Below are 22,759 nucleotides of genomic sequence, written 5' to 3' on the forward strand. Positions count from 1 at the left end.
AATTGTGATACACGTATTCTGATGAGTATTTTCTTAAGGCAAACTTTGTTGATCACTTCTCATATGACCTGACACAAGATAACGTTGTTTTCCCATCCTGACCACCCCCCCCCGCCCCCGCCTCCCTCCCCGTACCATCCCTCTGGGTCGTCTCAGTGCACCAGCCCCAAGCATTCAGGATAGGGAACACGTGTATACCTGTGGCGGATTCATGTTGATGTATGGCAAAACCAATACAATATTGTAAAGTAATGAACCTCCAATTAAAATAAATAAATTTACACTTTAAAAAAAGACAATGTTGTGTTTATTGTTATTGATTTTAAAGGGTTATATTTCTGCTGTACTAAACTTTACAAATATTAACTCATTAATCCTCACAAGTCCAGAAAGTATTTTTAAATTAATCTGCACTTTATAATTGATTAAATGGAGGCACTATGTAGATGAGACTTCTACATGTCTGAGTTGCTGTGTGTTCAGTTCCAAAACTGAGCCCTCTCTGACCTCTTTTTTTATGATTTATTTCTTCTAAATTTTGACAGAGAAATGTGTGTTAGAAAAAATAGTGCCCTGATAATTTGGTAAAGAATCTGCCTGCAATGTAGCAGAACCCTGTTCAAGTCCTGGGTTGCGAAAATCTGCTGGGGAAGGGATAGACTACCTACTGTAGTACTCATGGGCTTCCCTTGTGGCTCAGCTGGTAAAGAATCTTCCCACAATGAGAGTAGACCTGGGTTCAATCCCTGGGTTGGGAAGGTACTATATTGCTCCTTGAATGTTATTTCAAACTTCAAAGTTTTAATGATTTATTTTTATAGCTTACTTTGTTTTTTATCTTTTATTTTGGAAATGTTTCTTAATTGTCAATTTTTGACTACCAATTCACATTTAATAAATAATCTTTAAAAAGGTGATTTGAAACTCCAGGTTACGAGTGACTCTCATCAATTGATAGCACTTACTGCATATTCTTCTAGGGACCTGGTCATTGCACCCTTAGTTATCAGTGTTTACCATATCTCAGCTTATTATTTGATTCTTCATTCCTTAGGTATCATCACTGGTGTTGACATAAGCTAATAACTGCAAAGCTAACAGACACCTTGTAATCTGCATTATAGACAAAAGAATAATATATGTTGATAATAAAAGAATATGTTTCCTTGATTACCAATATTGTCATCAAGTTTTTTTTTTCTGTCAGGGGTGTAAAGTTCTACTTTGTGTACATTATATTTTTCAGATAACTTTTACAGGCATTATTAAAAGTGAGAAAACTAACAATTCACATATATATGTACATATACATATATATGCATAAAACACATGCACACAAACACCATAGATATATGTATGTTCGTATGAGTGGAAAAAATTTAGATTTTGAAATATATTTTTAAAAAATATTTGGCCAGCATAAATGAAATTGTCATAAGTGATGAAAAACAAGATTGCTGCTCATTTGTCCCTTTCAATATATTTGATCAACTAACTCAATTATGGGAATTCATATAATATTGATAAAAGTAGGAAAGCTAGGGAAAACATAGATACACAGAAATTGAGAATATAAATATTCCAAAATTACCTGTGCTCTATTCTTAAGAATATAATTCTTAAATATGAGATGAAATATCCTATTTATGTCTCTTGTGTTTTCCTTTTTATGGTTCTAGTGGCCATTAATGAAACCAACTATTGTTATATGAGAATATCTTATTTTCTATAAATTTATCAAACTCTTAAAGATAGAAGCTTATACCAAGTAACAAAATATTTACCACAAATTAGACCTTTTCCAAATTACATTCACATTGATTTTGAATGTAAGCTAAATTGTTCTCCAAGGAAAATGGATTTATACTGTCCTGTCAGTGGGCAAGTATACCAATATACAAAGATTAATAAATAGTAACATCAATACATGAACACCAGAACTTATCAAGTATAATATTTTATAGTCTGTCATTTATTCTCACTCTCAATTTCCATAGATAATCAGTTAATTTCCTTACTAGACTGTCCTCAAGTTTATAACTGTTTGTTCTCTCAATATGACAGTGAATTCCTCCAACTAAATTTGCCATCTAAAATAGATATAAAAAACAGTGACAAATACTGTCTCTAGAATGTAAATTAGATTCTCATTTAAGAAGAATAGGAGGGCAGGTAAGAAAACAAGAGTTTTGTGACCATGATGAAGAATGTGACCATTCGGTAGTTATCCTCCCATTCTTCCTGTTAGAGGGATGATTTAGACTTGACTTCCACTACAATAGAACCAAAGATGCCTATTTGTTTAGGAACATAGCTAGATATTCATAGTCATGGTGGAAAGTTACACTGGATTGCAATCTGTTAGGAAATAAACATTTTCAGGAAAGCTCAATCTTTTACAACACTTCTGCCTTCAACTGGGTAGATAGAATCAAATCCCAAGTTGTAAGAATCTAACAGTCGATTCATATACATCCCCAAACTCTCCACTTCCTCATACTGCCTACTAAGTAAGAGAATCCTGTCTGCATGCTCACTTTTATATGCCCCTTAATACCTTGTTTTCTGGTGAGGAAACAATAAGCTGAATGCAATCTGTTTCAGATGGTCAGGCGTTTGGTCATAAAACACCACAATTCTACAAATATACATACATACACATGTATGCACACAGTTCTCAACTTTTTAATCCTTTGTTATCTGTACTATGGAAATGAGCATTTAAGGAAAAATATGTGTTGCAAATCCCAAGGGGAGATTTCAAAATATTGGAGGCACAGGTGCTCTTGTGGGAATCAAGCTTGCTCCTATGGGAAGATTAAAAAGTAATGAAAGTTTTCAGTTCTTACTACCCATAGAATAGTATGTAAATAAGTGAATAGTTCCATGTGTGTTTATTTGTGCATTGTGTGAGAGCATGTATAAGTAGCAAGGAATGAAAATAAAGAAAATGAATAAAAAAATTTTAATGAAAAATAATGACTTTAATATTTATTGCAGAGTATTGTTTCTTTCTGTGGAAGACATAATGGGAGACAAATTGAAAGCATTTGAGTTACAGAATATTTCAATCATTCACACACCCATCTATTTTCCTTGTATTTGTTTTATTTTTCATCTCTCTAAATAACATCACTGAGGATTTGGTACTCCCAGAACCTTCACATATAAGAAGAGGAAAATTGTGAACAAATTGAAAAATGCGTGCAACTTAGCCCAAGAACACATGCACCGCGTTAAAGGTACACAGACTGTTCATGGGAATTAAACTAACTCCTATCTGAGGAGGAAAACGGAAGGTTTACATTCTTATCATCTATGAAAAGTGAAAGTGAAGTCACTCAGTCATGTCTGACTCTCTGCGACCCCATGGACTGTAGCCTATGAGACTCCTCTATCCATGGGATTTTCCAGGGAAGAGTACTAGAGTGGGTTGCCACTTCCTTCTCCAGGGGATCTTCCTGACCCAGGGATCGAACCCGGGTCTCCCACATTGTAAGCAGATGTTTTACCATCTAAGCCACCAGGGAAGCTCTTTTCTTTAAATTCCACGTTCAATAGTATAAATAACAAAAGACTAAGAAATTGAGGATTGTGCATGTGCATATATTGCAGAATCGCGATATCTTTTGACTAGTACCCTAAACACCTGAACCAGAGTGCATCGAGCTCTCTGCTTATCATCTATAAGATGACATAAATAAGAGAATAATTTCATATACACACATCTATATGCATCTGTTTGCTTTGTGTGAAGAAGTATATATAGGTGCTATAGAATGAACACTGTAGTGTTTAATGAATATTACTAATTTCAACATACACAGAATTATCTACTTTCTGTGTCAGGCCCTTAAGGACACAGTTCAGTTCAGTTCAGTCACTCAGTTGTGTCCGACTCTCTGCGACCCCATGAACTGCAGCACCCCAGGCTTCCCTGTCCATCACCAACTCCCAGAGTTCACTCAGACTCACGTACATTGAGTCCGTGATGCCATCCAGCCATCTGATCCTCTGTCGTCCCCTTTTCCTCCTGTCCCCAATCCCTCCCAGCATCAGAGTCTTTTCCAATGAGTCAACTCTTCACATGAGGTGGCCAAAGTACTGGAATTTCAGCTTAAGCATCATTCCTACCAAAGAACACCCAGGACTGATCTCCTTTATTTTTTTAAATTTAAATTTATTTATTTTAATTGGAGGCTAATTACTTTACAATATTGTATTGGTTCTGCTACACATCAACGTGAATCTGCCACGGGCGTACACCTGTTCCCCATCCTGAACCCTCCTCCCACTTCCCTCCCCATACCATCTCCTTTAGAATGGACTGGTTGGATCTCCCTGTAGTCCAAGGGACTCTCAAGAGTCTTCTCCAGCACCACAGTTCAAAAGCATCAATTCTTCGGCGCTCAGCTTTCTTCACAGTCCAACTCTCACATCTATACATGACCACTGGAAAAATCATAGCCTTGACTAGATGGACCTTTGTTGGCAAAGTAATGTCTCTGCTTTTGAATATGCTACCTAGGTTGGTCTTAAATTTCCTTCTAAGGAGTAAGGGTCTTTTAATTTCATGGCTGCAATCACCATCTGCAGTGATTTTGGAGCCGCCCAAAATAAAGTCTGACACTGTTTCCACTCTTACCCCAACTATTTCCCATGAAGTGATGGGACCAGATGCCATGATCTTCGTTTTCTGAATGTTGAGCTTTAAGCCAGCTTTTTCACTCTCCACTTTCACTTTCATCAAGAGGCTGTTTAGTTCCTCTTCACTTTCTGCCATAAGGGTGGTGTCATCTGCATAGCTGAGGTTCTTGATATTTCTCCCAGCAATCTTGATTCCAGCCTGTGCTTCTTCCAGCCCAGCATTTCTCATGATGTACTATTCTGCATATAAGTTCAATAAGCAGGGTGACAATATACAGCCTTGACGTACTCCTTTTCCTATTTGGAACCAGTCTGTTGTTCCATGTCCAGTTCTAACTGTTGCTTCCTGACCTGCATATACGTTTCTCAAGGACACAAGCTGAAGATATTTACAATGTTTTGAGAACTTTTAATTTACTCTCAATCACATATATTTTCATGTCCCTTTATTTGCTTATTTTTCTTTCAAGTGACATTGATGATGAATTTATGACACTGAGGAACTTCACCAGATCAGACTTATTAAACAGATACATTTTTCCTTTTTTTATATTCAAGGATAATTGCTTTACAATGTTGTGGTTGCCTCTGGCATATACCAATGTGAATTAGTTATTATTTTATATATAATATTATATTTTAATATATTATTACATTATATTATATATTATTATTTATATTTTATATATTATTGATATACTCATTATTCTTTATATATATTATTTATATACATTCATTATCATATATATACATATATATGTATATATATAGATACACACACACACTTCCTCTCAAGCCTCCCTCCCCTCTATCCATTTCAAGCCCTGTTGGTTGTCACAGAGGGCAGGCTGGGCTCCTTGTGTTATATAGCAGTTTCCAGCTAGTTATCTATTTTACACATGATAAGGTATATATGTCAAACTTTTTTTCCCTTTTTTATTATTTTTTAAAATTTTATTTTATTTTATCTTTTTTAATTTACAATATTGTATTGTTTTTGCCATACATCAACATGAATCTGCCACGGGTGTACACGTGTTCCCAATCCTGAACCCTCTCCAACCTCCATCCCCATACCATCTCTCTGGGTCATTTGTTATATGTATTTTTGAAAAAAGTTTGACAATGTCATATTAAAACAAAAGTTCTTCAAGTTTAAATGGACATTTACAGCAGGGCAATTCAGCAAAATTATGACTAAATGAAAGTACATCATACATATTTACACAATTTATTTAATGATTTCCCATTCTTAGATTTACCAGAAAAGGCAATGGCACCCCACTCCAGTACACTTGCCTGGAAAATCCCACGGATGGAGAAGCCTGGTAGGCTGCAGTCCATGGGGTCGCTGAGGGTCGGACACGACTGGAGGACTTCACTTTGACTTTCACTTTCGTGCATTGGAGAAGGAAATGGCAACCCACTCCAGTGTTCTGGAGGGCGGACGGCGGAGCCTGGTGAGCTGCTGTCTATGGGGTCGCACAGAGTCGGACACGACTGAAGTGACTTAGCAGCAGTAGCAGTAGCAGCATTCTTAGATTTATATGTTATTTTGCAGAAAAATGATACAAGTTTATATGTAGGAGAAAACTTTTAGCACAGTGTTTTTTTACTTCATAATTTTTTATTGAGGTGAAATTCACATACTATTAAATTAACTATTTTACTCTTTGAAAAGTAAATTCAGGGCTGTGCAAATATCAGCAGTATATAGTTCCAAAACATTTTTGTTACCTCAAAAGGAAATCAGTCACTTATTGCCCCGGTTTTCCAGCTCCTGTCAATAAATAATTTGCATTCTGATTCAATGAGCTTACCTATTCTGAATATATCATATAAAAGAAATCATAGAATTCTTAACCATTTATGTTGGGCTTTTTCCCTTAACATGATGCTTTCAAATTTCATCTCCATAACAGCATATAATTTTAATTTATTTTGATTGAAGTATAGTTGATTTATAAAGTTGTATTGATTTCTGCTATATAGAAAAGGAATTCAGTCATACATATATATACATTTCAAAATATTCATTCCCATTATTATTTATCATAGGATACTGCATATAATTCTCTGTGCTATACAGTAGGACCTTGTTGCTTTTTCATTCCATATATAATAGTTTACATCTGCTAAACCCAGCTAAACTTAATCTCCATTCAATCTTTCCCCCTATTTGGTCTCTCCAGTAAACCATACATTTGTATTCTATATCTATGAATCTATTTCCCTTTTGCAAATAAGTTCATTTTAACCACTTTTTTAGATTCCACATGTAAGTGATATTGTATGATTTGTCTTTCTCTGTCTGACTTACTTCATTCAGTATGACAATCTCTGGGTCCACCTGTGTTGCTAGAAGTGATATTGTTCTGTTCTTTTTATGGCTGAATAGCACTCCATTACATATACGTACCACATCTCCTTTATCCATACATCTGTTGATGAACATTTAGATTGGTTCTATTTTGGGTGTTTCCCAGAAGTACGTAAAATAGTCTCGGCTATTGTGAATGGTGTTGCTAAGAACATATTTGTGCCTGTATCTTCTTGAATGCAAGTTTTGTGTGGCTGTGTGACCAGGCATTGGACTGCTGAATAATATGGCAATTTTATTTTTAGTTTTCTGAGGAGCATCCTTACTGTTTCTCATGATGGCTGTACCAGTTTATATTCCCACCAACAATGCAGGGTGTTTTCTTTTTCCACATCCTTGACAGCATGTGCATAACAGTATATATTAGTACTTCATTTTATATGAATGATTAATAACTCCTTGTATACATATATATATATATATAGTTTTGTTTTAACTTTCAATAGATGAAGTGTTCTTTCTAGCTTTTTGCTAGTAGTGCTACTATGAATATGAATATACAAGGTCTTTTTTCATACAAGCTTTCCAATATTTTGGGTAGACACTTAAGTGTTGAATTCTTGAGTTACACAGCAAATGTGTCTTTCTAACTGCCAGAACTGTTTTCCACAGCTCCTGCATGATTTTATATTTCTAAAGCAATGTACTAGGACCCTGATATGTTAAAATCACCAACACTTGCTAATTTCATTTTACAAAAAAAAAAAAAACCAACTAAAAAATCCTTTTAGGGGAAATAGTGGTCTCTTTTGCAGTTTTGATTTGAATTTGTTTAATGAAAAATAATGTTGAGTATCTTTTCATATGCTTGTAGGCTTTGTACATCTTCTTTATTGAAATACCAATTCAAGTTATTTGTCCATTTAAAAAGATATAAAATGCATTAGGATGCAAATGCACAAATGGCTGAAGTAAATCCTGTGCTATCAGAAGCTATATAAATTGAACCTGGATTCAATTCTCTAATTAAAAAGAAAGGACTGTCAGATATGTAGTTTAATTATGTCTCTTCATTTTTGTCTGGAAAAGTAATGCATATTCCACTTGCAAATTCCTTGAAGTAATGAGAATCGGTGTGTTATTCTGCTTTAAATGAAGATCTTTCTTGACAACTAAGATTACAAATATTAGTTCCACTACTTTTTTTGAAGTTTCATTTTCCACCACAAATTCCTTCAGTTCAGTTGAGTTCAGTCACTCAATTGTGTCCGACTCTTTGTGACCCCATGAATCGCAGCACGCCAGGCCTCCCTGTCCATCACCAACTCCCAGAGTTCACTCAGACTCACATCCATTGGGTCAGTGATGCCATCCAGCCACTCATCCTCTGTCGTTCCCTTCTCCTCCTGCCCCCAATCCCTCCCAGCATCAGGGTCTTTTCTAATGAGTCAACTCTTCGCATGAGGTGGCCAACAAATTCCGTATGCTAACTGAAAAACTGTCAGTGTCAGCGTTTTTATCTCTTTTGCCATTTCAAAATCTCAGAAAATACGATGGATATATGTTTGGGAAAATGACCACCTTCTCCATATTAATTGCTCTTGTTGTCTAGGTTAAGAAACTTATATAAGCCCTGACTGACCTCCCTCTTCTTGAGTGCATATATTGAACACTTTTCATGTGCTTGTTGGTGATCGTACATCTTCTTTTTTTTTTTTTTTTTAATTTTTAGTTTTTTATTTTTTAAATTTTAAAATCTTTAATTCTTACATGCATGCCCAAACATGAACCCCCCTCCCACCTCCCTCCCCAGAACATCTTTCTGGGTCATCCCCATGCACCAGCCCCAAGCATGCTGCATCCTGCGTCAGACATAGACTGGCGATTCAATTCACATGATAGTATACATGTTAGAATGTCATTCTCCCAAATCATCCCACCCTCTCCCTCTCCCTCTGAGTCCAAAAGTCCATTATACACATCTGTGTCTCTTTCCCTGTCTTGCATACAGGGTCATCATTGCCATCTTCCTAAATTCCATATATATGTGTTAGTATACTGTATTGGTGTTTTTCTTTCTGGCTTACTTCACTCTGTATAATTGGCTCCAGTTTTAATGGGCCAAAGAACTAAATAGACATTTCTCCAAAGAAGACATACGGATGGCTAACAAACACATGAAAAGATGCTCAACATCACTCATTATTAGAGAAATGCAAATCAAAACCACAATGAGGTACCACTTCACACCAGTCAGAATGGCTGCGATCCAAAAATCTGCAAGCAATAAATGCTGGAGAGGGTGTGGAGAAAAGGGAACCCTCCTACACTGTTGGTGGGAATGCAAACTAGTACAGCCACTATGGAGAACAGTGTGGAGATTCCTTAAAAAATTGCAAATAGAACTACCTTATGACCCAGCAATCCCACTTCTGGGCATACACACCGAGGAAACCAGAATTGAAAGAGACACATGTACCCCAATGTTCATCGCAGCACTGTTTATAATAGCCAGGACATGGAAACAACCTAGATGTCCATCAGCAGATGAATGGATAAGAAAGCTTTGGTACATATACACAATGGAGTATTACTCAGCCGTACATCTTCTTGAGAGAAATGTCCGTTCAAGTCTTTGATTTTTTTAAAAAAGATAATTGCACATCATAAATCCAATAAACAAATAGTAGGAGGAAGTTCTACCCTATCAGTAATTATATCAAATGTACATGGTTTAAAGGCTCTAATTAAAAAGAATAGAATGGCAGGTATCTGATTTAACCACATTGTCTGGAAGTTTTAGCCAGGGCAACTAGGTAAGAAAATAAAATATTTATTCTGCTTCTCTTTCCTTTGGATTTTTGAGAGAATCATCATTTTGGATAACAGAGAAATTTCTTGAAAAACATGGTTCCAAATATTACTTTTACTGCTTTTTTGGAAGCATCATTAGTTGCAATAGACTACTTAAATCAACCAAAAAATGTCAATGTTTCTTAGTTCTTCTTCCATCTACAATCCTAGGAGGATATAATGAACATATATGTGGGGATATTACAAAGGTGAGCATCCTCTCCAAGTTAGCTGCCTTAGTAATTCAGCTTAAGGAACTTATATAAGCCATGTCTCAGGTCCTTGTTCTTGAGTGCATAGACCATGGGGTTGAGGGCAGGAGGAATAACATTTTCAAGTACATTGAGTAGAACTGGGATGAGGGGAACTGTCTTTGTTGCACCATGGGTGACAGAAAGGACAATAAGAATTGTATAGAAAAAAAGGATTAGGATAAGGTGGGAAGTGCAAGTACTTAAGGCCTTGGATGCAGCTTCTGCTGAGTGCAGTTTCAGCACAGAGTGAAGAATTAGAACATAGGATATAATAATCAAACCCAAGTCACTTCCCATGAGTGTCCAGGCCAGAAGTAACTGATAGACACTGTTGATTCTCTTGTCATCACAGGATAGGCTAGTGACTCCAAGAGTAGAACACAGACAGTGCTTGATTTGGTTTTTTGAGCAGTAGTGTCTCTGAGCAGCCAACACAGGCACAGGGATAGAAGACAGACTGTTTCTGAGTGTCATGAATACAGTGGCTTTGACCACAAAAGATTTGTTGATTATTGATGGATAGTGTAGCGGTCGACAAATGGCTACATATCTATCTATAGCCATGCAGACAAAGATGCCTGATTCCATAAGCATAAATGTATGTATGGCATACATTTGCAGAAAGCACTCAGGGAGACTGATAGACTTAGCATTGAACCACAAGATCGCCAAAATCTTGGGCATGATGTTGGTAGGCATGCCCATATCTACCACGGCCAGGATGCCCAGGAAATGGTACATGGGCTGGTGCAGTGTTGCCTCCTTATTGATGATGATCAGGATAAGGATATTGGCACTGAGAGCTAAGAGGTAGAGCAGAGCCAGGGGCAGGGATATCCAGTGTTGCCAGCTGTGAATGCCTGGGAATCCCAACAGAATGAACTCAGAGACCTGGAACTTTGAGCTGTTGGAATCTCTGAGATCCTGGAACATCTTCACTAAGAGGAAAAATATGCAAGGTTACTATTCTTAATAATTTTTCTGACAGTGTTTGAAAAGGAGTTATTCAGGTTCATGATATTCTTGGTGGTAGTGGTGGTACAGAGTCATTGTCTTTTCTCTTCTCATCCCAGCACTAATATGTATTGGATATTTCTAGTTAAACAGGAACTTTTGTAACATTACCTGTTGGCTTAATCAAGACACAAACTTCATACCATAAGGCAGTTCATATTGTTTTGTCCTTCTCAAGACTGAGGAAAAAATATTAGTGAAAATTGGAACCTTGGTCACTATCTTCAGCCTGGAGATCATAGAATTTGGACAAAATGAAAGCCCTCTAATTTCACAGCCTGGCATCTTAAAGTTGATTTTACTAAAGTGTTGGATTATTAGAGACTTAATATTAATATATAGTATGAGTGTAGCAGCAGCATGAGTGTAAAGATTTTTGAGTATGGAGATATTTAGGTAACACTACATTATATGGTATTGATAATTTAAAAAAAACTTTTTTCTAGGTCATGAGATTTTGTGAAATAATCATGAGTATTATTCACTTTAATTAAAATATATGAAGTAATTTATCATACACTTGTTTTAGTGAGTAAACTGATATCAAAATTGCTAATCACCTATATGAAATCATGTAACAAAATAAAAGAAAAATAATTGAGGTATCTCAGCATAATGTAAAAGCAGTTGTTTCTGGTTTTCAGTAATTTTCCTCTACTTGACATACTTTCGATTTCTGGAGCACTCCAGATAGTCATACTATAAGAGTAAAACAGATAATTAAAACTTACCTTCAGAAAAATTGTTTGAAATGAATTACTCAATTAAATTACTTTGTATTTATCAAATTTTTAAAATTTAATCATTTGTTCATTTTAATATAAAAACTGAGGTTTGTGTAATCTGTTTCTCCTAAATATTGCTACTTATTTGTTTCCTTTCAATATGTTAAATTTTTGGCATGTATTATCAGGATTTGAAAAACGCTGTGGTTGGTAACTGTAGTATCTACAAAAAAAAAAAAACCAGTAAGGATACACACACCTGATAAATATATTCATCTCAAAGGAAGTAAAGATATTCATTATACTTATAACAAAATAAAAAATGGTAGACTAAATAAGATATATATTTATGCAAATATTCTGCTTCATATATGTTATTTTCAGTTCAGTCCAGTCACTCAGTCATTTTTGATTCTTTGTGACCCCATGAATCACAGCACACCAGGCCTTCCTGTTCATCACAAACTCCTGGAGTTCACCCAAACTCATGTGCATCAAGTCAGTGATGCCATCCAGCCATCTCATCCTCTGTTGTCCCCTTCTCCTCCTGCCCCCAACCCGTCCCAGCATCAGAGTCTTTTCCAATGAGTCAACTCTTCGCATGAGGTGGCCAAAGTATTGGAGTTTCAGCCTCAGCAGCAGTCCTTCCAATGAACACCCAGGACTGGTCTCCTTTAAGATGGACTGGTTGGATCTCCTTGCAGTCTAAGGGATTCACAAGAGTCTTCTCCAGCACCACAGTTCAAGAGCATCAATTCTTCAGTGCTCAGCTTTCTTCACAGTCCAACTCTCACATCCATACATGACCACTGGAAAAACCATAGCCTTGACTAGACGGATCTTTGATGGCAATATAATATCTCTGCTTTTTAATATGCTATCTAGGTTGGTTATAACTTTCCTTCCAAGGAGTAGGCATCTTTTAATTTCATGGCTGCAATCACCATGGCTCAGATGGTAAAGTGTCTGCCTACAATGTGGGAGACCCGAGTTTGATCCCTGGGTTGGGAAGATCTTCTGGAGGAGGAAATGGCAACCCACTCCAGTACTCTTGCCTGGAAAATCCCATGGATGGAGGAGCCTGGTAGCCTACAATCTATGATGTCGCAAAGAGGTGGACATGACTGAGCAACTTCATCTTCACCAATCACCGTCTACAGTGACTTTGGAGCTCAAAAAATAAAGTCTGACACTGTTTCCACTGTTTTGCCATCTATTTCCCATGAAGTGATCGGATCAGATGCCATTATCTTCGTTTTCTGAATGTTGAGCTTTAAGCCAACTTTTCCACTCTCCTCTTCCACTTTCATCAAGAGACTTTTTAGTTCCTCTTCACTTTCTGCCATAAGGGTGGGGTCATCTGTGTATCTGAGGTTCTTGATATTTTTCCCGGCAATCTTGATTCCAGTTTGTGCTTCTTCCAGCACAGAGTTTCTCATGATGTACTCTGCATAGAAGTTAAATAAGCAGGGTGACAATATACAACCTTGACGTACTCCTTTTCCTATTTGAAACCAGTCTGTTGTTCCATGTCCAGTTTAATTAGCTCTAAATTTCAATATTTTATTTTATAGTTCTCATTGTTTTTTATTATTAACATTGGAACTATTTATCAAATGTAATACATTCTTTGACTATTAATTCACACTTAGTAAAGAAAGTCTTTGGAAAACTGATTTGTAACTGCAGATGATAAGTGGATATCATTACTTGGTAGGATTTACTTTGTGTGCTCCTGTAGGGTCCTCTTTACTTCACTGTTGACTTTCCTAGGTCATGGGTACCCCTCTCCCAACCAGGGACTTTCACATTTTTTAGAAAAGAGCCATACAGATATGAGTAAAAATTTGGAAAAGATCCAGGGAATTTTCAAAGAGGAAAAGACAAATGATGTTACATTTAATGCATGGTTAGAATTCTGCTAGATCAGTGTTTTCCCTTCTTTCTTTCTTCTGTAGTTGTTTGCTTTTCTACTCACTTTCACCAAGATTTTTTGCTTTGTAATTCTGCAATATTATATTCTATTTTGTACCCAACCACAACCAAATCCAACTTCAAATATCACATTCTTTAAGAATACTCAGCTGTGAACTTTCCTGGTGGCTCTGTGGTAGGGAAACCACCTGCCAATGCAGGAGACACGAGTTCAGTCCCTGATCAGGGAAGATCCCACATGCTGCAGAGCAGCTAAGCTTCTGTGTCACAACTGTAGAGCCTGTGCTCTAGAGCCTGTGCTGTAAAAATAACAAGAGGAGCCACAGCAGTGAGAAACCTGAGCACTGCATCTAGAGGGCAGCCCTGCTCATCGCAACTAGAGAAAAACCCTTGCAGGAATGAAGATCCAGCAGACTCAAAAATAAACAAAAATTTAAAAAAAGAATACTCAGCTCTCTGTCAGAGAAGACAGGGAGCTGTCCTTTGAATTTTCTTAATATAACTACAAAAGATGCAGGCATTGTAGGTATGGTGTATATCTGGCTGTTGATTAAAATGTGTTTCTCATTTAACATCACAATATTATAAAAGTATCAATAACATGAATTCACCAGATTTTAGCCAAAATCTGAGTGCTTAGACATACGTATTTATGTTAATATTTGCATTGTCTGCCAAGACAATGTGCACATATTTGATATCAATAAATATTGTTGAGTGAATGAAGAGGTTAATGAATAAATGATTCAGATTTTGTAAGACTTTAGGAATTATTACACTGTATTTTAAACATTATTTTTTGAAGGTATAAGAGGAAACATCAGAAGAAAGAACTATAGTTTCTATTTCATAATTCAACAGAAAACTTAAATTCCTAAAAAAAATATTCCCCATTGCAAAACATTAAAAAAAAAATCAAAGGAGCATGGAACAAAATAGTCAACAGTCAAAACAAGTATGTTAGATTTGTAAATTAAGTTCAGTCAGTTAGACAATGCTACATGTTAACCATATTTTACATTGATTATATGCAAGTGTTTATGCAATAAAATATATATGTATAAACCTCCATGATTAGCCCTGGTGACTCAGTGGTAAAGGGCCAGCCTGCTAATGCAAGAGATGTGAATTCCATCCCTGGGTCAGGAAAAACCCTGGAGAAAGAAATGACAACCACTTCAGTATTCTTGCCTGGGAGATCCTATGGACAAAGGAGCCTGGAAGGCTAGGTCCATGGGGTCATCAAGAAATTAGACATGACTTATGCAATGAAATATATATGTATAAATATGAATCACCAAAAGAGACTGCAAAGAAAACAGTAAACTGAAAATGCACAAGATATTTGGAAGGAAAAGTTATACTAATACACCAAACACATACTCCCAAATAAGGAAGACATATTATAACAGGCAAAATAGAAACTCAAACAAGTATATGGAGTAAGATCACCTTCATAAAAGGAAATGGCAAACCACTGCAGTATTCTTGCCTGGAGAATTCCATGGACAGAGGAGCTTGGCAGGCTACAGTCCATGGAATCACAAAAGAGTCGGACACGACTGAGTGACTAACACTTTAACTTTCATAAAATAATAGATGACACATTTTACACACAGTAATTAAATCTTAGTGCACCAAATTGTTTCATTCCCATGTTCCTTATGATTGGCCACAAGCAAAATAATAGAATATATTGAAATTATCATGTTCATTTGATTAATACATGGTAGAAAACTTAAAAGTTGGGAATTTAAAGCAATCACAAATTATTAAGTCACAAATTTAAAGCAATCACAAATTATTAACTGATTCTCAATATCCTGTTTAACAGCAAAGGACTTAAGCTAACCGTCGCAAGGCTAACAAAAGTCTTGGAATTTTCATTATTGACAAAGACTAACATGAGTTTACCATATAAGAAGGTGTTTCCATATATACCGAAATTGTCAAGTTTCTTTCTCATGAGGCTTGTAAATTTGTTCCTAATGTTTGTATGCCATTATACTTTCCACATTTCTTTTAAATTTTTCAATAAGAAACAAAACTGTAATAACTCATATATGTATAATTACATATATTTAACTGATTACTGTAGAACAAAATAAACTTTGAAATGTAGTCTTATAAATAATTAACTTGTGTATACAGATTTTCAGAATTGCTGAAAAAATAGGATCATTATGCATTTCTTCCTCTCAAAACATTTAAACGATTAACTGTTAACTCTATGTGTATGTGTAACAAAAGGAGGTTGAGAAATTAGCATAGAAACTGATAAATTGAGAACAGCAACTATATCTCTGAGGTTGCTTGTGCTCTATTCTTAAGGATATAGGTTCTAAATATGAAATAAGTATCCTATTTATATCCTTCATGGTTTTTTGTTAGGTCTGAGTTTGAGTGAACTCCGGGAGTTGGTGATGGACAGGGAGGCCTGGCCTGCTGCGATTCATGGGGTCGCAAAGAGTTGGACACGACTGAGCGACTGAACTAAACTGAAGATTGATTACTAAAACTGGTTTTATTTTACATTAAAGTTTAGGTACCATTTGCAAAACATTTGTAAAACTCCCTAGTTAATGATCCAAGCTCACATCAAATATTGTAGTATCAACCATACTCATCTATGGATGTAAGAGTTGGACTGTGAAGAAGGCTGAGCACCGAAGAATTGATACTTTTGGACTGTGGTGTTGGAGAAGGCTCTTGAGAGTCCCTTGGACTGCAAGGAGATCCAACCAGTCCATTCTAAAGGAGATCAGCCCTGGGATTTCTTTGGAAGGAATGATGCTAAAGCTGAAACTCCAGTACTTTGGCCACCTCATGTGGAGAGTTGACTCATTGGAAAAGACTTTGATGCTGGGAGGGATTGGGGGCAGGAGAAGAAGGGGACGACAGAGGATGAGATGGCTGGATGGCATCACTAACTCAATGGATGCGAGTCTGAGTGAACTCCGGGAGTTGGTGATGGACAGGGAAGCCTGGCGTGCTGCGATTCATGGGGTTGCAAAGAGTCGGACATGACTGAGTGACTGAACTGAACTGAACCATACTTATATTAGATGTTTTCCAAACAAAATTTGAATTATTTCCATACATTATAACTTAATTTTCTGCAAGTAAAATGGGCTCATATTATTCTATCGGAGACTAGTGTATCAAAGTTGTTACATTAACACAAGAATATGACTACTTGTTTATATGTACAATTATCATAGTCTCAGTTCAGTTCAGTTCAGTCGCTCAGTCGTGTCCAACTCTTTTCGATCACATTATAGCCTGCCAGGCTCCTCTGTCTATGGGATTCTCCAGACAAGAATGCTGAAGTGGGTTGCCAGGCCCTCCTCCAGGGGATCTTCCCAACCCAGGGATAGACATCGTGTCTCCTGTGGCTCCTGAATTGAAGGTGAATTCTTTACCACTGAGCCACCCAGGAAGCTCGATTATCATAGCACATGTTGAGAATTCCCACTTCTAAACTCCATAGAAAATGTTTGTTTCCTCACTAATTAGTCCTAAATTTTACATCCCATGTTCTTTTCCTAACATAAAGTTTGTTCCTCAAAGTATGTTTTCCTGTCTAATATGGATGAAATGCATAGCACAAGGAATTATTGTGAGGCAGAAAGCCGAAGAAACCATTACCCAAGGTTGTGTGTATGTGCGTGTTTAGTTGCTCAATCGTGTCCAACTCTTTGCCACCCTTTGGACTGTAGCCCGCCAGACTCCTCTGTCCATGGGATTTTTCAGGCAAGAATACTAGAAAAGTGAAAGTGAAGTTGCTCAGTCATGAGGACTCTTTGTGACCCCATGGACGGTAGCCTATTAGGCTCCTCAGTCCACGGAATTTTCCAGGCAAGAGTACTGGAGTGGGTTGCCAAGAGTACTGGAGTGGGTTGCCATTTCTTTCTCCAGGAGATTTTGCCAACCCAGGGATCGAACCCGGATTTCCCGCATTGCGGGTAGACACTTTACTGTCTGAGCCACCAGGGAAGTGGGTTGCCAGTTCCTTCTCCCGAGGATCTTCCTGACCCAAGGATCAAACCTGCGTCTCCTGTATTTCCTGCATTGTAGTCAGATTCCTTACCTATTGAGCTTTGGGGGAAGCCCCATTCTGGACGAAATGCAGTCACAAATAAGTGTCTCTAGAAATAAAGAAAAGAAATCAGATTCTTATTCTGAGAGCAGTGGGGGGATAGGTGAAGAGCAGATATGTTGTGACCGTGATCAAGAACCATTCTCTTGCTATTTTCCTATCTCTTCTAGCCATGTGGATGATTCATATCTGACATCCACCATAATAGAATCAAAGGATCCTATTTTCTTAGAATAATTATTCATAATAATCATGGAAAGTTACACTGTATTGCAACCTGAGAATTGGAGAAATAAATATTTTGCCATGAAAATGCAGTATTTCATAATATTCCTCTCTTCAAATGGGTAGATGGAATCACACCTGAAGTTATGTAGATATAATAATCAATTCATATACATTCAAAAGCCCTCTCTACATTTTTCACTGCCTATGTGTGTGTGTGTGTGTGTGTGCGCTCAGTTATGTCCCACTTGGGGCAACCTGACGGACTGTGGCCTGCCAGGCTCCTCTGTCCGTGGAATTTTCAAGCAACAAATACTGGAGTGGGTTGCCATTTCCTTCTCCAGGGGATCTTCCCTACCCTGGAATACAATCCGCAACTTTTTAGTCTCCTGTATTAGCAGGCATATTCTTACCACTTGCACCACCTGGGAAGCCACTTTCACTGCCTATAGAGTGAAAAAAAAAAATCTGCCTTCACTCTCACTTTTCCATGTCCTTTATTACCTTAGTTTCTGGATAGCAAAACAATGAGCTGAATGCAATCTGGTCCAAGTGTTCAGGATTCTGGCCGAAAAAAAAAAAAGAATCATGGATCTACAACATATGTACGTTCACAGTCCTCAAATTCTAAATCCCTTGATATTAGTACTGTTGAACTGAATATTTTTAGAAATATGACATATATCCCAAGAGGGTCTTGCAAAGCACTTGAAATACAGGTGCTGGTATGGGAATTCTATTTGAGAAGGAAGAGTGGGAGTTTCCACCCACAGTCTATGAGATAACACGTGAAGAACAAATTTATCTGAACATATCTAATTCGTGTGCTTGAATGTGAGGAATGTGTACAGGAAAATGAGAATGAATGCAACCTAATTTTAATAAATATTATAGATTTAATATTTATTAAAGAGTTCTGCTTGTTTCCTTGTGTGTTCAGAAAGTTTTAATCACACACACATTCCTATATCCTTTTTTTTTAGAATTAATCTATGTCTTTATTAACATTAATTAAGATACAAATCAGATATTAGATATGAGGCTTGTTCACAGTTTCACTAAAATTATGTAAAATTCTAATTTAAGAGAGGTTTAATCTTAATCTTTATTTTTATTTTTACTTTATTTTGCTTTACAATACTGTATTGGTTTTGCCATATCCTTTTATCCTTTCAGTTTTCTTTCAAGTAAGGAAAATGATGAACATTGAAGAACTTCAGTCAATAGTTCAAACTAATTATGCTAGTAATATTTTGATGCCCAGTTTTTGGGATAATAATGATGGTGGTGATATAAAAAATAATAATGATACACAACTGATTCTAGTTGTTTTCATTAATTATATATTAAAATTGATTCCTATATTTCTTATTAATTGGAAAAAATGATTTTAGAAATAGATAAATCAAACCCTTTAATTTCTATAATCTAGAGGTAACTGTTGACAGATTGTCTAATATGCATTTTCTATATATATATTTGATAAAAAGTTTGAATAATACCGTATTGAAACATAAATTCTACAATTTTAAAGTGCTGCTATTTGATAAATAGTTAAAATGATCTTAACTATATATATATATAGAGAGAGAGAGATAGACAGACAGACAGAGATGGTGTAATGTTTTTATACTGAAATATAAAAATGATAAATCATTTTTGATTGAAGTGAAATTCACATGCTATAAAATAACTACTTAAATCACTTAAAAATGTGCAATTGATTGCCTTTTAGTACATTCAAAATGTTGCACAAACATCAGTACTATATAATTTCAGAACATTTCCATTGTTACAAAGGAACTATCTGTAGCCATTTATCAGTCACTTCTTCTTGGCCTGTCCATCTAGTTCTTGCCAAAACAAATTTGCCTTTTGGTTTAATGATTACCTGTTTTGGAGATTTCATGTAATTGAAGTCAGACAACATGTGGCCATTTTTGTGTTTCTTTTTAAATTTAGCATAGTGTTTTCAAATGTCATATACGTAAGAGCATGTACCAGTATTTCATAATTTTATGAATGACTAAAAATGCCTGATACAGATATGCTTAGTTCTGTTTATTCGCTCAACTAACATTCACTCAATGATATTTGGCTTCTTTCTGCTTTTTAAATTTAATACTGATAGGATAAACATTTGTGTATAAGTTGTTTTTACATTTGTGTCCAATTGTCTGGTTATAAGCTTAAGGGTTGATTTTCTGAGTCATATAGTAACTGTGTTCAAAACAAGTAATTGCTAAACTGTTTTCCACAGCTCCTATGTGACTTTTTACATACCCTGCAGCAATGTACAATAACTCTAATGTTTCCACAAAATTGCCAATATCTGCACTATTTATGAAAAAAGCTTTTTAGGTTATACATTATTATCTTTGTGGTTTTGATTTGAATTTAGTTATGTTGAAATCTTTTCATGTATTTGTTGGCCATCCACATCTTCTTTAGAGATATCTCTGTTTGAGTTCTTTGTCTATTTATAAAGATATAAAACACGTCATTAAACATACAAAGGCCTGGGGTAACATTTTAAGTTAACACACACCTATATATTAAAAAAAACCCAACAACTATTTTTGTCAAATACATGAACATTTGTGAAATACTTATGAATATCATTTAATTTTTGTTAAAATATATGAGGTAGGTTAGTATATAATTTTTTTGTGAGAAAGCTGACTTCTGCAAATACTGATAAGCTATTTAATGCCAAGTGACTTAGCAGCAGCAGCAACTATGAAATATACAAACATGGTTGGGAAATTTCTATTTTTGAATCCAGTTGATTCTGGTTTTAAGCAACTTTCCCTTATTTGGACAGAGTTTTTCTTCTTGGAGGAGTCCAGACAGTCACACTATACTCAATAAAGCAGACATCAAAATATAAAACAATGAAGCTGAGATAAATGTTTTGACAGACAACCTGTTAAAATCACTGATACCATATCTAAGGCATACTTGATTTCATCTTTTATTAATATTTTAATTTAAAAACTGAACAAAGAATATTTTGTGATCTTTTTCTAGCTGTTATCTTTTCTTTGAAATTTTAAAATATTAAATACATGATATAAAGGCATGATATTTTAATACTAGATGGTTCAAAATTATACTATCTACAGGAAAAAATATTAATATGGACTTGGTGGACTTAATCTTAAACCATGTAATAATATTTCATTTACTTTTAACATAACCAAGAAAGGTAAATAAAAGTTATGTATTTATATACATATGTATGTTGCATCATATATTGTTATAACTTCTAAGTTTCAATCATTTATTTTAGTAGCATGCTTTGTTTTTTAATTTTGGAACTCTTTCTTAAAAGTCTTGCAGTGGTTTACTGTTACCTGACACTAATCAAAAGCCTTTAGAAAGTGGATTTGAAGCTATGCAATTACTGAGATTCATCTACTGATAACATTTACTTGGAGTGTTCTTTTCTTCATTGTAGTAATCCTTAGTTGGAAGTGATCTTCTCTCAGGGACTTTCACTTTTTCCTGAATATAATCCACCAATTTATTCCTGTAAGAATATATGACTGGTTGTCAGCATTCTTGACAGTGAATAGTAGAAGGACAGTGGAAATCATACCATATATGTGAATGCTGGATTAAGCCTTCTCATTTTTATGATGCCTCATATTTGGCATCATATTTACACTTTTTTGTTAAATATTCTTCCCAAAGTAAACTGCTAGTCATCATAAGATTATATCAGCATTTAGCATAGTTTAAAATAGTGAATAAACCTAAGGTTTCAAATGTTCCTTATTGTATTTCCTAGCTACATCCCATTTTACCTTTATGTATTCACATCAAATACATGGACAGAGGAGCATGGCAAGGTACAGTCCACAGGGTCTTTAAGAATTGGACACAACTGAAGCAACTTGGCATGCACATATTCACATCAAAGGAAGACAGTTTAGGGATTGTAAAAAGTGACTTGTTTTGAAAATAGCAAAGCAATACATGGAAAACTACTTCATAAGAGTGCTTTTCAAAGACATATTGTGTTACTATAAACCTAAAGTAATAAAGAAGTAGTCAGGAAATGGCAACTAAGCAAAATTTTGGAGGGGATCAGGATTTTTTACAAAAAGGAAAGATGAATGGTCTTTGACCTAAAGCTTGATTTGTTTGTTGCTGTTGTTTAGCTGCTAAGTTGTGTCTGACTGTTAGAGATCCCATGGACTATACCCCGCCAGGCTCCTTTGTCCACAGGATTTCCCAGCCAAAATCATTGGAGCAGATGCACCTATGGGCATCTTATCTTTGACAAAGGAGGCAAGTATATAAAATGGAGAAAAGACAACCTTTTAAATAAGTAGTGCTGGGAAAACTGGATAGCTACATGTAATAGAATGAAAATAGAACATATTTAAATATAAGGCCAGAAACTATAAAGAGCTTGGAAGAAAACATAGGCAGTACACTTTTTAACATAATCAGAGCAAGATCCTCTATGACCCACATCCTAGAATAATGGAAATAAAAACGAAAATATACAAAAGGGATTTAATTAAACTTAAAAGCTTCTGAACAGCAAAGGAAACAATAAACCAGATTAAAAGACAACCCTCAGAAAGTGAGAAAATAATTGCAAAAGAAACAACTGACAAATGATTAATCTCCAGAATATATAAGCAGTCCATACAGTTCAACATCAGGAAAACAA

The 22,759-nt window shown here is 35.7% G+C and overlaps 1 protein-coding gene across 1 annotated transcript; it reads right to left on the reverse strand.

Moving 5' to 3' along the window:
- Positions 1–10,056: 10,056 nt before the first annotated feature.
- Positions 10,057–11,007, reverse strand: LOC138420996 (putative olfactory receptor 56B2). The gene has a single exon (XM_069554731.1). The coding sequence runs from the start codon at positions 11,005–11,007 to the stop codon at positions 10,057–10,059; it is 951 nt and encodes a 316-aa protein (XP_069410832.1).
- Between the last annotated feature and the right edge of the window lie 11,752 nt (positions 11,008–22,759).

Source organism: Ovis canadensis, chromosome 15, assembly GCF_042477335.2.
Source record: "Ovis canadensis isolate MfBH-ARS-UI-01 breed Bighorn chromosome 15, ARS-UI_OviCan_v2, whole genome shotgun sequence".
Lineage (NCBI taxonomy): Eukaryota > Metazoa > Chordata > Mammalia > Artiodactyla > Bovidae > Ovis > Ovis canadensis.

What these genes read in the sequence shown, in the direction of transcription:
- LOC138420996 (XM_069554731.1), bottom strand. Translation starts at nt 11,007, where the DNA reads ATGTTCCAGGATCTCAGAGATTCCAACAGCTCAAAGTTCCAGGTCTCT.